This window comes from Euprymna scolopes, chromosome 1 (genome assembly GCF_053919585.1).
Source record: "Euprymna scolopes isolate OS-2025 chromosome 1, ASM5391958v1, whole genome shotgun sequence".
Taxonomy (NCBI): domain Eukaryota; kingdom Metazoa; phylum Mollusca; class Cephalopoda; order Sepiida; family Sepiolidae; genus Euprymna; species Euprymna scolopes.
Genome location: NC_136482.1, coordinates 83,682,144 through 83,707,808, shown reverse-complemented (window position 1 = coordinate 83,707,808; position 25,665 = coordinate 83,682,144). Strand labels below are relative to the sequence as shown.

The 25,665-nt window shown below is 31.3% G+C and overlaps 1 protein-coding gene across 1 annotated transcript in view; it reads left to right on the top strand.

The window, feature by feature from the left end:
• LOC145245728 (low-density lipoprotein receptor-related protein 5-like) overlaps nucleotides 1–16,367 on the top strand; it is an 847,618-nt gene extending 831,251 nt beyond the window's left edge. The window contains exons 24-27 of the mRNA XM_080107325.1: nucleotides 5,611–5,863; nucleotides 7,210–7,397; nucleotides 8,470–8,622; nucleotides 15,702–16,367. Of these exons, the coding sequence (XP_079963451.1) occupies nucleotides 5,611–5,863; nucleotides 7,210–7,397; nucleotides 8,470–8,622; nucleotides 15,702–16,084 (977 nt within the window). The 3' untranslated portion in view covers nucleotides 16,085–16,367. The remainder of the gene's footprint in view (nucleotides 1–5,610; nucleotides 5,864–7,209; nucleotides 7,398–8,469; nucleotides 8,623–15,701) is intronic.
• Nucleotides 16,368–25,665: the final 9,298 nt, after the last annotated feature.

Genomic DNA, 25,665 nt, shown 5'->3' with positions numbered 1-25,665 from the left:
ATTTGGTAGAGTTATCAAAAGTCAAATCGTTGAACTTTGACCCCTTAACAGACAAATTTCTGGCCAACAACCGATTACATAGATTTCCCCAAATCTCAGTACCCTGTATATCAAATTTCGAGTCTGTAGACTTAAAATTGACAGAGTTATTGCATAGGGAAATGTAGACAGACTAAAAGACACACATAAGTTCACTTTTATATATATACTAGCATGAGTGCCCGGCGTTGCCCGGGTGTTTTGAGGTGTATGCTGAGCAAAAACAAACAAACAAACAAACAAAAACGGTCAATTTTTTAACTTTGACCCTTATTATGACCCCTTAAAATTTATTGTTTAGGGCTCAAATCAAGTTATTAAGTGAGATCTATTTCCAAGGAACCTATATCTAAAATTTTAAGTGCTTAGACCCAAACTTGTAGGAGGAGTTTGGTAGAGTTCTCAAAGGTCAAATCGTTGAACTTTGACCCTTTAATTGCAAAATTTCTGGCCGAAAACCGATCACATAGATTTTCCCAAATCTCAGTACCCTGTATATCAAATTTCGAGTCTGTAGGCTTAAAATCGATAGAATTATTGTGTAGGGAAATGTACACACACAGACACACACACGCGCAGATAGACAGACACTTTTACTTTTATAGATATATAGATTTGCGTAGATTAGGGCACTTTTAAACTAACACATTTCAGATGAAAACAGTGTTAGCTACTTACATGTCATGTCGAAATTCGTATACATTAAAAAAAAGTGAACATATATAAAATAATTATGCAAAAGAAATAGGCTGATTGTGTAGATTCGTATTACTTATATGTTAAGGTCAAGAGAAGTTACTTCTTTACTTGCATGGATACATTTTTTGTGTTTTAACTTACTTTAAATTGATTTTCTAGCAAATAAAAATAGTATACAACAGATTACTGTAATCAAAGGCAAGCTAAGCTACTCTTAAATAAAAAAAATAAGATATTGTACAGAATTCTATTCATATAAAAAACGAACCAGATCATACCCGTCACGGAAAGGAAAGTTTGTGCAACAAAAATTACAGCAAATTATCAAATAGTTCTATTTTTAAATAAGAAATAAAGTACTCCAAAAATAATTTTATTAGTGCATTGGATGCCTTCATAACGCTCTGGGTGCCTTCTGAGTTTGATATTATTTTCACTGCTCACGTTAAAAAATAATTTCTGTTCTGGGGGGATGCGGTTAGAAACTTGCTTTTATTAGAGCTCTGGAGCCTCATTAATTTTATCTAGTTCTTTCGGTAGCACTCGGGGGCCTTTTAAGCGTTATTCTTTTTTATTGATCATTTTAAAATACTTCTCTACTAGATGAGTTTTATATTTTTTGTATTTATTTAAAAATAATTTCTCTTTTGGAGCATAGGGTTAGAAACTTGGTTTTAGTAGTGCATTGTAGGCCTCCTTGATTTAAGCGCTTTCAGTAGCGATCTGTTGGCTTTCTGAGTTGTATTTTTTTTTCACTGCTCACATAAATTTATTTTCTCTTTGTGGAAGGTAAAAATTGGGTTTTAGTAGTAATCTGGAGGCCTCCATACTTTTATTAAATGCTTTCAGTAGCACTCTGGAGGCCTCCTAAGTTTTATTTTTTTCTGTGATCCCTTAAAAAAACATAATTTCTATTTTAAGAAAGGTTGAAACTTGGTTTTAGCAGTTCATTGGATGCCTCCTAAATTCAGGGATTTCAATAGCACTATGGAAGCGACATGATTTGCTTGTTTCATTGCTCCCCTATGAAATTGGTTTTGTTTTGTTCATTATATTTTGCTTGAAAGTAGTACATAAACATGGTTTTAGAATTCCAGTTTAATGAGAGATAAAGAAATAAGTTTTAACAGAATTATGTTTAGCACACTTCTACTTAATACTGCTTGATATTTATAGATCTGAAACAAACTCTAGAGCAATAAATTATTCATAAAGTAGAACACTCGGTAAATAACATAAAACGTCTTGCGTTTTGTAACAGATAAGAATATCTCGACTAAAACAAAAATTTATTGATCGAAATAAGCACCATCAGAATCAACATACCTTTGCCAATGCAAAACAAGTGTATTTATGCCAGTAATGTAAAAATCTTGCATTCTGGTTACGATGAAGTCACTGAAGGTGTTTTTGATATCATTTAGGTTTTTGAAGCATTTTTCATGCAGATGCTTGAAAAAGTGGTAGTCAGTAGGCGAAAGGTCTGGACAGTATGGCGAATGAGGCAAAGTTTCATAGCCCAATTCGTTTAACTTCAGGGTCTGTTTAACAACATGCGCTCGGCATTAACATGGAGGAAAATTGGACCATTTCTGTTGCCTAATGCTGGGTGTTGTTGCCGAAGTTTCTGATACATTTCATTCATTTGTTGTCAGTACTATGCCGTCGTAATGATGTCACTTGCATTTAAAAAACTGTAATGAATGAGACCGGTCGCAGACCACCAAACAGTCAGCACGATCTTCTTTTGGTGCATCTCTGACTTCAGGAAGTGTCGTGGAGCTTCATCGGTGTCTGATCACTGAGTTGAGCATCATCAGTTGCTGCAAGAACCCACTTTTCAACTTACGTCATAATCCAGTTGAGAAACGGGTCGTTTATATTGCATAAAAGAAGGGAAGATGACACTTGATAATGGCGTTTCTTTTTGTTGTTGTTCAATTCGTGAGGTACCAATTTATCAAGTTGTTTTTTTTTTTTGTCTTTCCAATCTCTTTCAAGTGGTTGGAAATCGTCGTATACGTTACGTCTAATTCAGAAGCAAGTTATCTTACAGTTGTGTGTGGATTGGTCTCAACTAAGGTTCTTAATTGATCGTTGTCAACATCCGATAACCGACCACTACGTTCATCATCTTCAAGATTTTCGTCGCCACCATGAAATTTCTTAAACCACCATTGTGTGCGTTCAGTAGTAGTTCCTGTGCCAAACGCTTCGCTGATATCGCGAGCTGTTTCAGCAGCTTTTCGGCCTAGCTTGAATTGAAATAAGAAAATTGTGCTAATTTGATTTTTTTTTTTCGTCTTGTATTCAACGTTCTATAAGGAATATAATTGTTTTAAAACGATTGTAATTTAAATTATTAAATAGAGCGAAAAACGATCTTTAAAATAATGTAGGGAGTAAAGGTAGTATAAGAAAAACTTATATGAAAATACATTATTTGAAATCAAAAATTCTGTAAAAATTTACTTGTCTACCTAATACATGCTACATAAAATCGTGCTCAATCCCCTTTATATAGCAGGTGCGTGCAATAATGTAGTAGGCCACTGGGAACGTGGTAGATACTGAATCCAAATGTATTAAATGCCTAAATACACCTGGTATGTGTAATAATATAATTTTACTCTCATCAAATCTTATGTTGAATTGAACAGTGCTCAAGATAGAATAGTATAAGGTTTTAGAAAGAGAGTAAGAAAATAGATATATAAAGGAGGAATAAAAGTAAAGAGAGGTGGAAATGCAGAAGTGTAGATTTAATTGTATATGTTTTTCTTTTTTTATATCAGATTTTAATCATTTTTTATTACAAATAACTTTACATCTCCACTCAAGTAGAATATTGAAAAAAAAATAATTTCAACTTAATACAGGAAATTTAAGTTGAAAAATAAATTAAAATATAATGTTCAAAATCAAAGATTTTCAAAATATAAAAATTTAAATCTAATCAAAAAATTACCTCAGGTTTGTTTTATGTTATATACATTTCGTTGCCCTTTTAGTTGAAAATTATATATCTATATAATTGATTGCTAAGTAATAGATAAATGTATTTTTTAAAGTCAAACAAAATGTATATAGCAATTCAAAGCAATTTTTAAATTAAAGTTTTGTTTTATTTTTTAGTGCTCATGAAATGCTAAAATCTTGTGCCTTAATTCAGAGGAGATAACTTTTAAAGTTTCTAAAACATTTTGTTTAACCATTTTCATACCTTGCAAGAAGTGTTTTTCTAACGATATATATATATATATATATATATATATATATAATATAAAGCTGAATGTCTGTGTGTGGGGGGTACGAATAGGCTCCTATATAGTTGACTATTTTAAAAAACTGATTACATATAATGATAGAGGATGTATCAAGACACAGGAATGGGTATGTTTGATCTGGCAGAACAAGGGTTCATTAAAATTGTGGGGTCTGCATTCGCGCCTGGTCGACAAAGTATGGAAATAAAAAAATGTAAAAATTAAAAAAAAAAAACGTTTACAAGTGTTTTTGATATAGATGTACATAATAATACTTTGATAAGTATGTTTTAACTTAAATAAGGATGATATAATAAAATTGTTGGGTCTGCGTTTGCGCCTGACCTCCATGGAATGGAAATAGGCACAAACTTTAATAAAGACTTTTCATATCTATCTGCGTAAGTATACTTTGATAATTGTTTCAGTTTGAAGAAATATGGTATAAAAAAATTATGGAGTGTTCATTCGCGCCTGACCTCCATAGAATGGAAATATGTCACAAAGTTTAACAAGGTTTTTTAATATAGATCCACAGAATATTGTGATAAGTGTTTCAGTGTGAACAGGTATGGTATAATAAATTATGGGGTTTATCTATTTTATTTTTACTTTCATCATATTTTGCTTTGATTTTGATACCCCTAAATTCGAAGCTATCTCTTTACAACCCTCCCTTTTCATAACCTATCATACTTTAATAAACCAGAGTCCATTTTCTGTAGGCTGTTTTTGAACCCAGTCAACGACGGGTACTTTTGCTAGTATATATATTGATGAAATAGTAACTGGATTGTGTCTACATATGGTTATTGGAAAAATGGCATTTTCCATGAATTAATCAACTGTCCTGTTTTTAAGTCGCCGAAGCTGCCGCATAATAAACAATTAATGATCCTCGTTTTCTATTTAACAATTTCAGTTAAAGATTTTTTTTTTTTTTTTTTAAATTTAATTCCCTTTTGTAATTGTGAATTTTCTATGCAAGTACTAAGTCATAAGAATTCGAATCGCAGTTTTTAATTTTTTATATAATTTTTATAAAATGCACAATGAAGAGAAATTAATACGCCTTGTTTAACTAACAAAATTATTAAAAACTTCGTTTATTTTATTTACATTCTCCTCAGGAGTTTTGACACAAAGTCAAGTTTGAGTTCGATTAAGTGTTTCTGAGGAACTAACTGAATTTGTTTCCAGTCAGTGTCATTAACCAATTAGTCACCGTCACCTCCATAAAATTTGAGAACATATAAAGCTACAATTTTGAAAATAGACTCTTATAAAAAGTCACAATAATGTCCCTTAGCAAGATAAATGTAAAATCCTGACTAATTGGGTTTAAAATAATTAATTTCTTTTATAATACTTGAAAGTCACTCATGAAAAAGTCTCAGAGTGATTAAAAGCATCTTAGATTGGTTAAAGGATCTCTGATTAAGAAATCTTTGATTGGTTGACTTTTGACAAAATTTGTGCAAAATGGCTGACAAATGGCTGTAATATTTTCATTTTATTTTTTAATGAAGTTAATCCAAAATAACCTCAATATTATTTATCATTGAAGTCTTGATTTTCCTTTCTATTTTCTGCTTTTGCTTAATAGGGAATCATCATCCCTACAAAGTACAACAGGAATTTGAGATCCAGTTTCAGGGTCCCTGCGAACAAAATAATCCCCTCCTCTACTCGAAGCTTTCTGCAGCTGTCACCCAGTATCTAGATGCTCGGAATCACTGTTGGGATGTAAAGTGCGAGTTCAGCAACCTTACCATTCTGTGCTCACCTTCAACGGAAAACCGTCGATACCGACGCTCAGATTACTTTGCCGTCATGTGGAATGTTACCATCAGCAATGAGTAAGTATAAAACCGGTCTCATCAGCAATTCAAATATATATTCATTCAATTTCAGTTTATTCAAAAGATAATAATATCATATTCTTTGTATTTTTTGTTCATCACAAACAAGGCCTATTGTCACTTAAACGTAAGGGAGTACTGTTATTTGAGCTGGAGTTATACTTTAATCTGCAGTACATAAATAAATTGCTATATTGTAATAATGAGAGAAAGACATGTTTTGATATTCATAGTAAAAAAAAAATGACCAGGTGATGGGTTTCGCCCTCACTCTTCTAGAGCTGAATCGAGGGATTTATTTCATTTTTAAAAGCGCGATGAGCCCAAGAAACAAAATACGTTTATAATAAAGTGTGCTTATAGAGAGAAAAATAGTCGGTAGACGCTATGTATTTAAATGAAACCTACGTATGATATAATGATAGAATATCCTAGAGATTAATCACATTCAAACGTAAGAAAGATCCCTTCTGTTTACAAAAATAAGGTCTCTTGAAACAAACGGGAATGGTCTTCAGGTGAAAATCGCATCGACCACGATTCAAAATGATTTTATTGTTGATCGGGTGGGTCAGGGTAGTCATATTAAGGGGGGGGGGGCAGGTAAAAGTGCTGTAAGGTCCTCAGAGCTCATTTTATGGAAGCATTTGTAAAACAAGCACAGTGGTGAAACTCTGCAATAATGACCGGAGTTGGATAAATATATATATATATATATATATATATATATATATATATATATATATATATATATAGAGAGAGAGAGAGAGAGAGAGAGAGAGAGTGTAAGAGTTTGTACACCAGTCCAGATATGGCACCAATATTCCATACACTGAGTGAATGATAAATTTATAGATATATAGAATCTACATAAAACTCTATAAAAACAAAGATGGTATTTGTTTATTTGTTTTGCAACGGAGAATATTTAATTTATCTTTTTTTTGGGGGGGGGGCTTATATTAACACTTCATTTTACTATTCAATGCTGAAATTGAATACAAAATAATACTTTTAATTTAACGAGTGCTATTTAAATCTGTCTATCTCATGGGTTGCCAGATGAGAACAGCATAACTCCATGATTTTAACAAAGAATTATTTTCAAAATTTCATGATGGTTCTGAAGAAGATCAGAGAGGAAAGCGGCCGAAACGTATTTATAAAAATGAATAAGATGGGAAAAACAGTTCGAAAATACAGCTAGTATATATGTATTTATTTTTATTTTTCTCATTCGTACTTGTGGGAATCAGAAGTTGACGTGGAATACCAAATAAATGAAACATTAATGAAGCATTGTTTTATGCGGTCTATCACTTTTTGTTTCTTTATCATTGCAGCGATCGACTGGCAAAATCATTTATTAATGACATCCTGACAGCCATTGAACAAGAACTTTCCAAGGTGGCAGAACTTTTGTTTATTAATGTAGAGGACGAGCAATATAACTCGGTCCCTGGAAGTGTGAAGGTCAGTGCCCCAAATTGGATGTGCAAGACAGGAGAAATGATACAAAAGGATTACTGCAGTAAGTAAATACTTACATTCAAACATATAAGTTAGAAATTACAATAAAAGAAAACAAAAGGAAAAAATAATCACTTAGTGCTAAATTCGATTATAAAAATGATTTCTTATAAACGTAACAACGTAGTCTTTACACAAAATAATAATAACCGTCTCCATTTGACACCAGGAGAGGGCGGCTCTCTCCAGTATTTGTCATTATAGATTGACTAAGAAGTAAAGAAGAAAGAAAGAAAAGAAAAATGTCTATAATTCGCTGAGGAAGCCTGGAGTCAGCCGAAATATTGATTTATATTGTTTTCATTTATTGAAAAAAAAAAAAAGTCTTAGCATCGAATTTGGTTTTCAAAATGACTTTTTTTTATATTTTCAATTCTAGAAAATGTTTCTATAAACTAAATATGTTAACGATATAAAAGAATTATTACTATTAACAATAGTACTAGTTGACAAATCCTTTATAACGTAACAATAGATTAAAGACATGTTGAAGAAGTTGAAGATATTGGAAGAGATTCTTTATAACGTTATAAATACTTAAGTAAAAATAATAACGTAATCCATTAGTACTTAGAACTCAGACGACTTGTAACCCTCTTGGAAGTTACTGGCCATTTGTGGTGACAGTGATTGTATGCTAGACGAATCGTCTAGACCCATAAAATGTACAGTGGATGACGCCACAAAAGGATTGGGGTATCTATTAAAATGGAGGTGTGGATAACATTTTATCTAGACGACCTATGACTTGAAGTGTTTTGAAGACGTGACCCTTCATAGTAAAATAGAAATGATACTTACTCCTCCCAAAACCAGCTGTTTGTTCCTCAACTAATCGAGGAGGCGGAAAGTTGACTTTCTTTAAAAATAAGAAATTCAGATCAGTCTATTATTTTTCATGGGTTAATTTCTATTAGTTTATCGACTGACATATAGCAATAACGTAATTTAATTGAAAGTATTTTTATAAGCTTTTTATCATTTAAAAAACATATTTATCAAGTGTTAGTAAGATCATTATGTACACCTTCTTAATAAATTTGCTATTTATTTCTTTGTCATTTCTTTTGCAGTTCCCTGCCCTCCTGGTTCAATGTTGAACATCACATCCCAGAATTGTACTTTCTGCAGGGTGGGTTTCTACCAAGAAGAAGCTGGCCAAACTAGTTGCGAAATGTGCCCTGATGGCATTAGTGAGGAAGAGGGTGCAATTAACCTTTCTTATTGTAAGTTCAAAATCTACCATTGTTTTCCATACTTATTTCTTCTTCGTCTAGTTTTCAAAATATTTATAAAAAAAAAGAAAAAAAAGACTCTTATTCAGATTTTTTTAATTGTCTGCAAGCACCATTTGGCATAATTGAGTTTTTGTTAAAGAGCCAGAAAATCAAGGTTCAATCTTTGGCGGAGTCATACAAAAAGTAATCAAAAATGGTACTCAATGCCTCTTTGCAAAATCTTCAGTATTATAAAGTGAGGATCAAACGTAAGTGGAGTAATCCTGCAAAAAAAAAAAAAAAAAAAAAAAAAAGTGACTCCTTTCTCTTACACACCGTGCAGTAACTAATGAAAATAGAACCTTTGGATCACCCTCAACTATGGTAAACGACTTTACTTTTTACTTACAGAGTGACCAAAAAAAACGGGCCCCAACTCTAATTAGGCTCCGTTTCTTAGTGTTTTGTCCGAATGAAATGAAACTTTGATCATAACTAGTTTATTATATTCAAAACATCCTATTAAAACACTAGGATCTTTGCCCTTTTTTCCTCCGTTCTACAGCATATGTCCGTTCTACAACATATGTTCTAGATGGCCTCCATTTAGCTTTTGTTTTTTTTAGTCACCCTGTATTAAATAATCTGTATGCCTTAATGATCAAGCTGTTTATTTTATTGAATTTTGCAGTGATTTTAGTTCTTTCTAAGTCTTACTAGTCTCAGCCTAATATTTAAAAAATCTGAACAAGTTTTTCATTTTTTAGAATAGAAGTTGTAAACAAGACATATCGAGTGTAAAAAGGGGTGTTTTATTTGGACGTCTGTTCCGTAAACATGTCCTTAAGATATGTTGGTGTCAGGACTCTCTCAGAAATGCAACCCGTGAAATGCATGTCTAACTATGTGCTCTTGACCTTCTAATTAAACCATTTGTACCTCTGTTCAATGTATTAGACTCTTAAATATGCATCATTTGTACAAGAAAAGCCAAGTTATTCATTTTTTACGCATGAGTCACCACCTATCAAGACTAAAAGCGATGATAAAGGCTAACAAGATGGATTGGCAATTAAATATTTAAGAATATAATGAGATGATTGAAAATGATTAATGGAATGATTAAATTTGATTACTTCGGGGGGATATTTATAGCACATATTCATTGGATCTGTAGCCCACAGGGAAGCAGCTTCATAGTAATGTGTTCCACAAACGGGAAGGTTCTTGGAAAGAAACATTGTTCATGGAAATTTCGGTTAATGTTAGACACACGGGAAAATAAAGTTCTTTGCAGGTGTGACAGGAAGACAAGATCTGCTGTGTTATTCAAGGAAGCATAGATTAGCGCGACTAGCGAGATCAAATTAGAATTGAATCACAATGTGGCTTGGCATCATAAAAAGGTAGTGAATGAATCTATATACTAATATGTTAGGGGATTTCATGGTTATCACTATTCACGCCCTTAACAAATAGATCGTCTGCTCAGAAATTGATTTGTGATTACTCTGATGTCACAGTCACAAACAATTCATGTTTGATCCATTTTACAATGAATTATGCCAAAGTCAAACTATATCGTCTTGTTGATTAAAGCTGTACAGTTTAATGTGTTTACTGTTAACAATAATATTGCTTTTTAAATTATGTCTGTCAGAGTCAATGCTAGATCGAAAAATGACTTTTCTTCTGTAAAAATAATAGTCCGTGTCGGCTAAATATTTTTTTAAATAAAACGAATGTCTTTTTCATTTATTTTAAATTGTAGCAATTTCATTTTTACAATCGTAGAAATAATTGTAACGGATGTGATTTTTTTTAATGTGTTTATTTAAAACTGTACTCTGATGTCACAGTCACAAACAATTCATGTTTGATCCATTTTACAATGACTTATGCCAAAGTCAAACTATATCGTCTTGTTGATTAAAGCTGTACAGTTTTAAATAAACACATTAAAAAAAATCACATCCGTTACAATTATTTCTACGATTGTAAAAATGAAATTGCTACAATTTAAAATAAATGAAAAAGACATTCGTTTTATTTAAAAAAATATTTAGCCGACACGGACTATTATTTTTACAGAAGAAAAGTCATTTTTCGATCTAGCATTGACTCTGACAGACATAATTTAAAAAGCAATATTATTGTTAACAGTAACGTATACAAATTAATACGGAAAACATAGTGGAATTTCTATGGAGTCTTGTTACATAGTTTATATAAACCTTACCAAGTAACCAGTCTGTTAGATAATAGTGTGCATATGTATGTATCTGTGATGTCATAGGATCCAAATCGTAATTCATGTTGCATACTGGTGTGTGTGTGTGTATATATATATATATTAGTGTTGTGCCGATGAATCGGAATCGGAATCGGGAATCGGTTAAATCGGTAATTTTCGAGGAATCGGAATCGGCATCGGAATCGGAAAAATTTGTGTATAATTTCCGATTCCAAAATCGATTCTTTGAATATTTTTCAAAAGTTAATTTTCAATTGCTTGTACCGATTATAAATATTTATTTCTTTTAAACTATTAGTAAAACTAAACTCTATAGATCTACGTACTCGTTATAGAATGAAGTTCTCATAACAAAATCACGTAATTTCATTAAATAGTTTTTTGTTTTACGCTCCCTTGATTAATTATCGCAGTTTTTTTAGGAAGATTCCGAATTTCCCAAATCGTTTTTACGGCATAAAATAAAAACTATTTGATGAAATTACGTGATTTTTTAATGAGAACTTCATTCCATAACGAGTACGTAGAATATATATTTTTTTTTTTTTCGTTTTTTAACATAGTGTAAACTGCACAAGCACCCTTTTTTAATACGTAAAGACAGTTTAGAGCTTCATCCTAGATCTAAAAATAATTTGGTTTTTAGTGGGTTTACAAATATCGTCCAAAAGTAGAATTTCAATGAGGGGGGACTTTTAAATGTAAATATAATTTCTTTTTCAATCTGAAAAATTTCTAAATGTTTTCTCTTTATCTATTTTATCCAGACTTTGATAAATTCATTGTGAGATATTCATGTATATTTTTAACTTTTCCGAAACCCGAGAAAAATGCGACGGTGTCAGACAATGTGGCTCCAGGAAAATAAAATAAAACTCTATTCGTTTGAAATCTTTTCATATTAAACTCCTTGAGAAATTTGGCAAGTGGGTGTGAAAAAGTATTGTTGTCGAAACCAACGGCATCGAAGGTGTTAATTACCCCATAATACTTTCAACTCAACTTTTGAGTGAGATTGGCGGGCTTCAGCGAGGCCTCCGTGATTGCCGAGTGAGGGAGCAGCAAACATACCGACAAAACCCAACACTTTTATATTCTACTTTTCATTTAATTAGCAATAATGTTTGATATTATTTTTCTGGGCAAAATATTTCTTTAATTTTAGACAATTCTTTCGCTACTTTGAAAATAAACTGCATTCTTCTAAAGGTTACCTAGCGAATTTTCTCAAAGTTTCAATTTTTGTTTTGTTTATTTTACGCATATAAAATAAGTTTAGATCTTCTTTAGTTTTACTAATAGTTTAAAAGAAAGAAATATTTATAATCGGTCCAAACAATTGAAAATGAACTTTTTAAAAATATTAAAAGAATCGATTTGGGAATCGGAAATTAGGCACAAATTTTTCCGATTCCAATACCGATTCCGATACCCCCAAAATTACCGATTTATTCGATTCCCGATTCCGATTAATCGACACAACACTAAAATAAATGAAAGATAAACAAATACCACGTTATATTCTACTTTGTATTTAATTAGTAATAATGCTTGATATTATTTTTATTGATAAAATATTTCTTTAATTTAAAACAATTTTTTCGATACTTTGAAAATAAACTGCAAATTTACTTCTAGAATATTCTCAAAATTTCATTAGGGACCTTCATCTTTCACCACAGATTTATCATTCAACTTAAAAAAACAAACAGTTTTCTTTGATGTGCAATAAAAAAACTTATAGGAGTCGGAGTACACGAGGGAAGTCGTATTACGTACTATCACTTAGGAAGAAAGTGTAGTATCTGTGCTGATGCTACATTTCATCTATTTTCTCCCTGTTCAATGAAGGAGAAATCCTACTAAACTCAGGCAATTGTAATTTTTTGTTCTTATCAAAAGTGCCCCTTTTGGGGGAGCTGGATATTCTCCAGATTAAAAAAAACGACCTTCCTAAATTTCTAAATTTGATATAAAATGATCCCCCGTTTCCCAGCCATTCGAATCGTTTTAAAGCAGTTAACTAATTTTTTTACCATTGACTCACAACCCAATCGGCAAAATCATAAAAGCACAAATAATCGCTTTTTGTTTTGTATTATCACGGACTGAATGTTAGTAGTAGGAAGGGTCCGTGTCTTTTATAAAATGGAGAATCGAACTTTTCTTTTCGCAACAAAAAGTTATAATTGCGATGGGCGAAAAATGAAAACGGAATAAAAACACCGATAATTTCACGAGAATACATTATTTACATCTACGTACCGTTTTACACGTAACTATTTAAAAATGAAATAAAAAGATTGCCTATAAACACTCATGATTATAATATATATATATATATATATATATATATATATATATATATATATATATATATATATATAAAACGATTAGGAATTTAAAATAGATTGTCAGTTTCACAAATAGATATAACGTAACATGAGCTGTAGTGTGTTACCAATTTTAAATTATGTGCGCTTATTGGGGATAGGGTGTCTACTTTTTAAGCGATTACACATGGTTTTACAACGTTGCAAACCGAACTTAATTTAGTGGGAAACACTTTAGTTAATATCCATAAAGAATTACGATGGCCAGAAATGATGATCATTTTACGTTAAATTTATATTCGAAACTGATCTTACACTCTAAATTCTAAATGATCGCTTTTCTTTCCGCCAATTAAAAAAATGTTCTAACACGTAATCTATAAAAGTAATATTTCATTTTGGAATAGGGATTTAGCTGCGAGAGAAAGCACAGAAAGCTCACGCAATCTCACGTTAAAAATGGTTTTCATAATAGTAATATTATTATTTAGAAATTCGTTCGTAACAATGAGAAGTGGCTTTGCTAAGTGGCGTTGTTAAATATATTGTTCTTACATCGTTTTCTTATTTTGCCTACAAATCTTCGAATATTTTCCACTATTCATGTAAGTAGCATGTTATACAGTAAATACGAACTGGTACAATATAGCTTTGTTTTAAAATCAAAATAAATGTTTTGTTGTGTTACAATTTTTAATCAATTACAAGGCAAACATTTGAGATAAAATATACGCGGACATTAACCAGGGGTTTATGTAATAATTTGAAAATTTACGAAAAAACAAAAAAAAAAAAATCTCTAATAAAATATGTATAAATTTTACAAGAATCGGAATCGGAATCGGGAATCGGATCGGAATCGGAACTTTTGAACGGAATCGGAATCGGAATCGGGAAAAATTTTGGCATCGTCCCATCACTAATATATATATATATATATATATCGGCATATGTATAAGTGTCTCTGATGTCTCTTAATCGATACATGTTATATAGCAAGTGCGTATAAAACTAGCAATATGTGTTATATAGCGTTTATATAAACGTGTAATGTCATGTAGCAACTCATGTTGTCTAGTGAATGTGTATGCGTGGGTGTTTAGACATTCAATGAAATGACAATAACATACGATGGGCAGTTCTTTTAACAAGAGAACGACTAACATATTTGTCCCTGGCACACCAGACAAAAGGATACATGCCTTCTTCCACTGATTCTTCTTAATTCTGAAGGGTTTATAAAATGAAGCACTTTCCCTTCGAAGGAAAACGCCATACTCGAAGTTATATTTTATTTGTATAACATTTATTTCCATGACGTTCTTGTCCTTGGAGCTTGCACGCATTGATCTTTGTTCCTACATTGTCTAGTGTGTGTGTGTGTGCTGGAATGCTTCCATGAACCACAGACACCAAAAAGCTTTCTCAAACCAATCTCCAGTCAGTATCGACTAACCTCCGTCCAGTGACCAACTATCTCTCTCTTCCCAACTCATTCTGTCTGCTTACGTGTGTGTGTGTGTATATATATATATATATATATATATATATATATATATATATATATATATATATATATAACAACCTATTTCTTTGTTTTGTTTACTACGTGAAAGGTCAATTCCATTATTTATTGTTTTGCTACTCAGTATTATTGGTTATTAAATTAAATTTCAAATCTATTCATTGCGATATATTATTTAATTGGAATTCATTGAGATGAGTATTATTTATTCATTTTTATTTATTGTGGACTATTATCCTCATCTTTTCTTAGTTGTTTCACAACGTTTCGGCCAAATATTCCTCTGGCCTTCGTCAGGTGGTAACCGCGACGGATAGGAACTCTAAACTCCTGACTGCATTCACCGCAATTACTGCCTTCTGTAGTTGTTGCCGTCTCACCACGTTTTGGCCAACATGAATTTATAAGACCCAAAAATTCAACCTTGATCACTCTTCGGGGCCCGTGGCGCAGTTGATAGAGACGTTGAATCTCTACGGTTCCATGTGAGAATTGTCTGAAGATAGCGGTTTCAATCCTACCCAAAGCCAGCCAGACGCTTACTTGGCCAAAACGTGGTGAGATGACAACAACTACAGAAAGCAGTACTTGGACTTCGCGGTTACCACCTGACGAAGGCCGGAGGAATAGTTGGCCGAAACGTTGTGAAACAACTAAGAAAAGATGAGGATAATAGTCCGCAATAAATAAAAAAAATATTCATTGCGAATAATTCTACTTTGCTTCATTTACCACTTTGTTAACGTTAGTAAATTCTTTTTATAACATTCTTTCTCTTAGTAAAATATTTCATTTTTTTTTAACATAGAACAATCGCCGTGTTATCTCTTGGCTTTACTTTTGGCAATCTGCTGCTGTTGAGGAGTCCAATATTTAATGAATTAATTAACTTGTGATTTAGATTTCTTATTTTTAATCTTTCACATTATTTGTCTGATGAGTCAAGTACATCGTTTTTTTTTTCTTCTCGTTACAGGCATCTCAATACCAGCGATTGATGAAATGAGCAAGTTCCTCATTATTACGACGTGCACCTTTGGTTTTGTGTTTCTGTGTTTGGTAATCTTCATGTACCTGCAGTACCAACGACAGCAGCGCAAAGCCAGCAATGTGAAGACTGCTCCAAATCCAAGAACAACCACGACTAGTGTGTATGTTGCCCCACCGCCATTCCCAAGAGTGAAGCCGGTCAATGACGGCTTCGGCACTCGTGACTATATGTACGTTCATGAATATGAAGACATTGAGAATGCATCTCAGGTTTCAAAAATGTCCAACCCAAGCATGGATGCTTTGTATCGAATTCCCCCCCACATGCAGAGAAGACTTGCTTCCACAGAGAATATCTATGATGATTAGAGGTGGCCAGGAGCATAAAAGAGGAAATTTAAAAAAATATTAATATCGAAATTCGGGAAGCCATTCAACACAAGCAAAGAAAAATAATAAAATACAGAATTTAAAAAAAATGGTTTAAAACTAAAACAAAAAAAAAACAAAAAAATGAAGGAATAAAAAAAAACATAAAATAAATTTGCTACCATCCCTCAGCGTGAAAATCAAAATAATTTTTTTTAATCAAACCATGAAAAACAAAAAAAAATAAAGAAAATAAAGAAAAGGAAAATTAAGCAGCAAAAAATATACCAAAGAAATATATATTAAATATAAAATGGTACTCATGAATAATTTCTCTGAGAATATATCTCTGGCCTTTCTAACATCTAACTCTGCAAGGTAGACAGGATTTATCTTTTGCAAAAATGTGCATACATGTGATCACAGCCATCATCAATATTATTGAAGCAGAAGTCATAACAGGAAAGAAAAATAACGCATTACTAGCTTTCTGATCACCAATCGCATACATTGTTTGTTAGTGTACATATTATATAAGACGGAATGTATGGATATAATAAAATGAAAAAAAAACAAAAACAAACCATAATATATACGACAAAAATTATATCCCCAAAAACCATGCAGTGGATTGATATTTCACTTTCTTATTAGAGTAAGAGCTTCCTCATGAGTGAAGCAGTGCTATATTTCAAACATGCCATTTATTACACTCTAATAAAGAAGTTATATCTTCAGCATGGTTTTGGGTGTGTGATTGTATCTTTTATGCTTTGTGTTTTTTTTATCCATCTTATTTTGTCTCCATATGTATATCTCATTTAATTCTGTTTATCACTGTAGATTGGATCAGAATGAAGTTTCATAAAGAAAAGAACTGATGGCTACTGAATAACTAAAAAAAAAAAAAATAAAATTCAACCTAATAAAAAATATTTTCATTATCAATATTTCTAACTGCTCTTCTGCCCTCCAATCGTCTCCCTTTTCCCCCCGTCTCTCTCACTTAAGTGCTCTATCTCGCTCTCTTCCCCCTCCAGCTCTTTCAATCTCCTTACCTAATTTGATTAAAATTGTCCACTACATTAAAAATGATGATTTTACATGCACCTATTAAAAAAATAACGCTTTGGGTAAATTATATTTATTTACTATATATCGCTTCAAATACTTGGCATTAGGGCACCCAGTAAGGATCAGACAAAGTATTTAATATTAATAATGTACATAGTCTGCTATGCAACAATTAGTCTTGCTGTAAATTAGAAGAGACGTATAAAAAGGATATATCATATATGTATTGTTTACATAAAAAAACTAACTAAAATCTTGTTTGGTCGTTTGGTTATTATTTCGCTTTTCCTTCGTTTTTTTTTTTTTTACAAAATTATTTTTTTTAATAGGTTCTGACAAATAAATTTAATTATTACAGTATGATTTGTTCAATACATCATTTATAACTAATTTTGCAATAGTAATGTTATTTAAATCTCTCTAAAATCAGATGTAAATAGCGTCTAAATCTCTCAATACATGGGATTTTAAAGTCAATATTTAACTGTTTCAAACTTCGAAGGATCACAAAATAATTAATTCTTTTTATTAAACTATGAATCAAAGTATTAAAATAACTGACTTTTAAAAAGAAACAGAAATGCACATTGAAACAAATAAAATATTTTTAAAATGTTCGTTTCAGTATTTTATACTATTGCACAGCTCATTTCAATATAAAACCGATAAACATTAAATATCAAAATAAGATGCAAGTCATGTAGAAGTGGGGAAACACGCGCACACAAGCGCAAGAAGTGGTTGAAATATTGGCTTTATGGACAAATAGAAAACATAATTATTTGAATATTTGATCGTTTATTTAATAACATTTATAAACTGTCAGATATTTTGCCTAATGTTATATAACAAAACACTAATTCTTAAAATTCAACAAAGCAAATCTTGCACAAACAAATCGGATCGCTATCTTTTCAAAACAAATTTTTGACAATAAACATGATAAACACAATAAACACAATGCTGCAATTTCAAGAATGTTACAATTCTGATCATTGGGCGTTGTCAGAAACTGCAGTAATGCGTTAAGATAAGCCACCTCTATTACTGTCCATCATCTACATGTATATGTTTTTAAATCCATTGTTTAAAAATTTATCTATATGATAATTATTTGAATTTCTGATGGATTTATAAATATTGTAATTTATAGGATTTTTATTTTCATCACTTTTTCTTGTTTTTTATTGCTCTATATATTGAGCTTTATATTATCTAGATAAGTTTTAATATAAAGATAATATTTATCTTTGTAATTTTAATTACACACATTATGCATCATTTTAGCATTTTAAGTAAAGAAATGTTAAGCTTAAAATGACTTGACGAAGAATTTTTATTGTATTCAATTTTAATCTAATATTTTCTACATTTCATATATATATATATGGCGTTGGTCAGATGCAGTGAAGTAATTTCAGTTTTTAATTGGCCCATTTTAAACTGGTACATAAAAATAACTGGAAGAGAGAAGAATCATTTTTTATATTCAAGTGAATTCAATTTTTCGATGATTAGCTTAAATATTTTATAGATTTTCTGAGTAGGACAAAGTAATTTAAACACTTTCTTCTGAATACGTTATTATATTGCAACTAATATGATACAGCTACTTGAGTTTGAGTTAAATAATCTAACAAAATCACACACACACACACACATATATATATATATATATATATATATATATATATATATATATATATAGTCTTTGAAGTTTTTAATATTTGAAACTATACATACAATTACTTTTTATCATTCGTTAAAAAAACATCTAGTCAGTAAGTCATTTAATCACCTGCAATCACTGCATCAACTCTCTCGAATTTACTATAATACCATTTTTTTATTTTTCAAGGGATCATCAGTTGTTTACCATGAAACACTGTTTTGGGGATTTAAAAACAAAACAGTATATATATATTGATATATACATATACACACACACATATATATATATATATATGCATGCGTTTTTCGTTCATTTATATATATTTTCGTTTATTAAAATAATATTTGAATAGACGAAAATATATAAATTTTATATCGGTTACTAGTTTAAATATTTTAAAGCTGTATCATTGTGTTTTGATATGCATAATAGCTAACGCCATATGCATAGCAAAACATTAAAAATAATGTTAAATGTATAAATGTATATTGGTGAATACCTAGAGCTTACACATTACATCGAACTATGCCTTCCAAGTGACATCTTTTTCAATTTTGACCACTTAGCAGCTATTTTTCTGGTTAAAAATTATATCGATTTCAAGTATATATATATATATATATATATATATATATATATATGAATAACTAGATGAATTAAATCACAGATTAATTAATCTTGTGGTTCACAGTCTTACAAAATATTGTTAGGCGGAAATATTTTTATATAAGACAATCCCAGCAAAATAAAGTTGCTCAGTATACTAGATATAGCAAATTAAAAATTGTAGGTTTTATAGTTAAATTTTTGCAATAAAATATAGAATTTTCTAAAACAAAAAAATATTATTTGAACAAGGAATACAAGAAATTATCAATTCTTTCCTTAATCCATGGATTTTCGATGCAAGGCTTATCTCTTCAGAGGAATACATATAGCAAAATATTTACTATGGATAGTCATAATTTTGCTTTTAACGCATACATTGAAAATAAATTAAGGATTAAAATCTTTTAAAGAAACAGACAAGGACATCAGGAAAATTGGATGGAACACTAAAAAGGATATGTAAGTCAGGCATCAGATTCGAGTGTTGTCCCGGAAATAGAGATGCATATCCTTTTTATTGTTTAGTCCAATTTTCGTGATGTTCTTGTTTGTTTCTTTAATAGATTTTTATCTTTAATTTATTTTCAATGTATGTTCTAAAAAGCAAAATTATGACTATCCATAATAAATATTTTGCTAAATACATTCCTCTAAGATGAGCCTTACATCGAAAATCCATGGATTAAGGAAAGAACTTTAGATGTCTTGTATTCCATATTCAAATAAATTTTTGTTTTGAAAATTCTATATTTTATTGCAAAAGTTTAAATATAAAACCTACAGTTTTATATATGTGTGCATATACATTTATATGCGAGGTGGACTGCTGAAACCTAAAATATGGGTATTTTATAACTTTATTTATTGGATGGATATAGGTAGCCTTCTGCTATTGAATAGTGGTTCTTAAACTAGCCTTGCAGGTGATAAGTGTAAATACAATTCTGATTTAATATCTCTCTGATAAAAGAAAGCCGTCAACATGCCAATCCTGTTTAACCACCCCCTCCCAGTAAGTGACCCCTCTTATACTTTAGCCTTGTGCGAAGCTAAGCTCAGTAATAAATAATTTCACAGATTCAGAGATCATATAAATATATTCATTGCCAAAGCTTTATTTTACTGTTTGATGAGGATTCTATGCCAGTATTTTTTAAAGTCCAAATGTCATGCAAATCCAGGGTATCTTCATTAAATTCCAAAGATCTTATTTGAGAAAAAGGAGAAAAGGCATAAAGAGCGGGGACGTGTTGAGGGTGTAAAGAAACTGAGAATTGACCAAGAAATTAAGTAGGTGTAAAATTAAGTATAGTTTTCCCCTCCCTCCTCTGTGGCTGTAACATGACGTATGTATATCTTAAAAAGACGTAAAGGAGTTAGTGTATGCGTCTATATGCATATGGCTGTGTGTATGTGCGTCTTAGCTCTAACAAATTTGCCCTCCCTACCAACGCTTATGCAAAACTCTTCATGTCTGCTTCCCTTCACTTACAATCCAACCTGCCTGCCTGTCGTTTTTATGTACGTCTGTCTGTTGGCCATATCAGTGTGAGTGTTCAAGAGTGAAATACAAAATCATGAAGTTTTTTTTATCTTCCTTATTTACTTTTTTTCTTTTTCATCATCTTTTTTTCCCCAAGAATGAGCAGATTATATGAAACAATAAAAAAGAAAGAAAATTAAAATTAAACACAAAAAACAGACCATCTTTCGTTTTTTTTTGTTTTTTTTTAAAGATTTTAAGAAAATGTTAAAAAAAAGTACTCAAAAAAATGAAAAAAAATAACCACCAAAAACTTTTACTTGTGATAAAAGCTTCTCTGCCTATCTATTTCGCCTGCCTGAATAAAGGATGGCCATCATTTTGTTTTACCAACGGTCATAGGCCTTCTGCCTCAATGCATGTCACTGCAGATTTTGTGTGATGGGAATTAATGAAGGATCAAATTGATCTAATTGGAAAAAAAGGGGAAGAAATTCAAAGAAATAAACTTTAAAAATTAAATAAAATAAAAACTTTGATGTACCCTTCCAAAACAAGCCTCCCCGATATTAACCTCCATTTCCCAACACCCCCTTCGACGTCTGAAAAGTAAAAATAAAAAATTAAAGTTCTGTGTCTAATTTTGATTTTTCAATGTCTTAATGGGTACCTCTCCTTTCCGTTTGAACAAAAACTGTCAATGTTTTATAGGAATTCATTCACAGCAACTGAATCTCTGACAGATCACTGTTTTCAAAGTGAACACTTGGAAGATACGTGCTTTAATACTGAACTGTCCATGTGAACAAGTTCGCATGAACCACAGACCATGACATGCTATCGAAAGACTAGTATATTTATCCGATTCTGTAATAGGCTCACAAAGATTTGACCGGCCAATATTGTAATGCTAATTAAAAGTCGGTAAATTTTTATTTTTATTGATATTATTTGTATGAGGATTTGATGACTGTGCAATGTTAGTCGAATGCAATCGGAGAATTGAAATGATGCTGAGTGTATCATGACAGATTTCTCGGTGCAATTGTCATATCAGAAGTGTTGGTAAGTTTTAGCAGATCAATATTGAACTAACAAGCAAGAACGGTTATCTAATTTTAGATAATTGTAAAAGAAAGAAACGAATCACATGGAAGGAATACGTTATACTGAGTCAATCTCTTGGCAGTCATTATCAATAATGATTGTTGATCTCAGCTCACGTAGATGGTATGAATAGATCAAGCAATAAGGGATAATTAATGTAGATGACATATTTACATATTTAAATAAAAGGATGAATCAGTTTGTATTATTTGGACTATTCAGACTGCTGTTTTTATCTTGATTGGTATTCTCACAATGTTTCAGCCGACGTAATCTCCAACCTTTTTTTGGTTGTATCTTTTGAATTCAGGAATATTTTCTGTCAAACTCGTAATTTGCATGGAATATCGAACGGAAATCTTTATTAAATCAATGAGAGAAGCATGCTTCCATTCTGTTAACTGTTATCAGGTAGAAGTTTAAGTAATCCAGAATTATATTCTTCGTGTAATATGCACTACAGAAGAGTGTCACGCAGAGCTGAATTTTACCTAGTACTTTGTCCGTTCTGTGTTATGCAAACCGTAGCATAACAGATCAAGTACTAGATAAAATCTATGTAAAAAAAACACTGTAGGAATAACATTCATAATAAGAACAATAGTCCAAATAATCCAAATAGCTCAAATTATCAATCCTTATCTAAAAAATTCAGAAACGTAACTCATCGGTTTAATAAAAGCATCATGTAATATCACATCAGTCAGATTGTCTGGTGAGAAAAGGAAAAAAAAGCTATACAAAGCCTAATATGAACAGATTTTAAACAACTCAAACACCAAGTAGAACCATTAATTTAAGCTATGATTCAGAGGAGAGCTGCACAATATACACGTAGAGATTCAGACGATGTAATGTAACAGAGCATGTATAAGTGCGTATGAAAATATCAGCAGCAGTCAAAGGATAGCTGACTAGTGAAAACATTAGCAGCAAGAGCAGCTTTTATAGCACGTATGTCAATTAGTAAGTATGCATGAGCTTATGTAACAAGTAAAGGGGAAAAAATAAATATAATGTAACGTGGGTATTGAAAGAAACAAAAATCTAATTCAGCAATTTTTTAAAGTGCAAATAAAATGCATTTATTCATGGTTCTTTCCAAACAATGCATTTCATTATATTTCCAAAGTCTTTTCGCACACATATATGCTTTTTAAAAGTCTCTTTCTCCGCCAGCCTCAACCAGAGCTTTCTTTCCCTTGACTTTACACGTCCATCTTTGATGGTACACACGTTGCTTCTTCTCAACCACATGCTGTATTTTTCTCTCCTTTTCTTGTGATGTAAGCTCACACACACACTTGCTAATTTGCTTTAATGGCGACTGATACCAATATTCTTGATGGTCAGCTATCCTTTGGCTGCTGCTATTTTCATATGCACCCATATGTGTTCTGTAACAGTAAAACCCCCAAGAAAAATTAAAATTTATTATTAAATTAAAATTAAACTATGGAAGCATTTTTGAGGTTCCTTATTATTTGGATGAGTCACAATTCTGTTCAGATCTTTGATTTTTATTCTCATAACGATCAATCCGAAATAATCGCAGACCTTCTTCAGTTACACCATGTTGAACATGAAAATTTTGAATGGAGTCGTTTATAAGGTTAGCTTGCTTTTTTTTTCTGTCAGCCCCGACCAGATAGTATTGCCTGTACTGAGGACTAAACCTTCAACTCCCAGAAGATTATCATTAAGAACGGATTATTACTCGACAAGAAGCACCTGCAAATGATCAGACCTTACATCGGCCAAAACGTTGGGAGAATAACATTTAAGATGAGGGTAGTCGTCAAAATAATACAAATTATCAATATTCATCTAAAAAAAAAATTTCTGAAAGATATTTTTGAGATCCTGCTAAATCATTTAAAATGTTCTAAGCCTATGATACAAATAGTCCAAAACCGACGAAAGATTATATTAGTTCAGAGCTCAGTAGTTGGCTCAATGCTACAAGAGAGCACTGGAATTGTTGTAGAGAGTTTAATTGAATGGTTAAGGGACTGATGATATTAACCAGGCCACAAATATTTGGTTTTGTGTCCTGATGGTCAGATTCTCACCACAAAAACTATTTGGCAAAGGCAATCAATTTAAGTATACGATTTGAGTTCACTCATATTGATCAATAATATTGATTCGTTATATATGATTGTCAATGACAACCTGTAAAAATAATAGCTTAACTAAAAACAGCAAATGACTAGATATTTTTTTGAATTAAATGGCTAGTTACTTATTTAAAATACTACAACAATTTAACAAAAGCATTCAATCTTCTGAAAAATCTGGAAATGTTAAATATCTACGGAATTATTTACAAACCAATTTATTTTATTTTTCAACAATACAAGTGAATCTTAATAAATTCTTATAGACAATTAACATGTGAAATCTTTTGTATATATAAATAAAATTTACAGATATAGTATTGTTTTCCTAGTTTAACAGAGTTATCTGTACTTGAATTCAGAAGTTGAACAAAATATGAAATATTCTGAGCAGGAAATGGCAAGGATATTTGCTATATAATGATGATTCATACCTCTGATCTATGCTTGGATGGGTGACTTAGATCAGTTGATAGTGCGGTTTTGTGTTCATAAGTGGATTCGGTCATTAGGTGCAAATTTGATCCGTCTGCAACACGAAGCTTCTTTGTTATTTCATTTGTCTAGATTTATCATCATTTCAATATGATCATCGACAGCTATCCATGCACTAACATAGTTTGATATATATTAACATTCTTTGTTATATATGCATATATCTTTCTTTTTTACACATACACATGTATTATATATATGTATATGCTACATACAGAGATGATCTAATTTTGACCAATTATAAAGTCGGTAAACCGGGTTCAAATCCAACCAGAACCTCTATATTCGCTTATACATTAATATTATTGGAGGAATTATGTACTTGTAACATCAAACCATCTTCATACAAAACAGCTTTAGTGCTGAATTAAATTTGATCAATAAATCATTATAATTGTTTATTGTTTCAGAATTTAAAGAAAAACGAAAGATATATGCAGTAATCTTTTACTGGTATCTGTAGTAATCGCCTAGAAGAAATTGCACTCGCTCCCCTAAGCAAGGTCACAATATTTCAAATGATACAGATCATGCATATCGATTGATTGAGGAAGATATTGTTAGGTTCTAATTTATGTCCAAAATCCAGAAAACAGATTTTGGATCCGCATTTTATTTGATTGTAACAAACCCCGTTTTCAACTGAACCATTCGTCATTTGCTCCAGTCAGAGAGAAGCTTCAGACTATGCCTCATGTACTATTTTTATGTTCTGGCAGGAAACATGTCTGAAACATTGGAGCTCCCTCTCAAAATGTATGCTCGATTATACATAGATTGCAATATCGTCAGACATCTACTTTGGAGATTTAACCAAGAGATCGAATTTAAAGGATAGAGCAAGCACACTGAACATGGACTACTTCCATTTTGTGGTGGCTGGAGGCGTTCAAAAACTATGCACATGAACAAAGCAAAATTATGTATACAAGTTTTCCATACACAGAAACTAAAATCCCTTCTTAAATAATTTGTTAAATTCATTAGTTAGCAAATTTTTCAATACATTTGATTTGTTTAA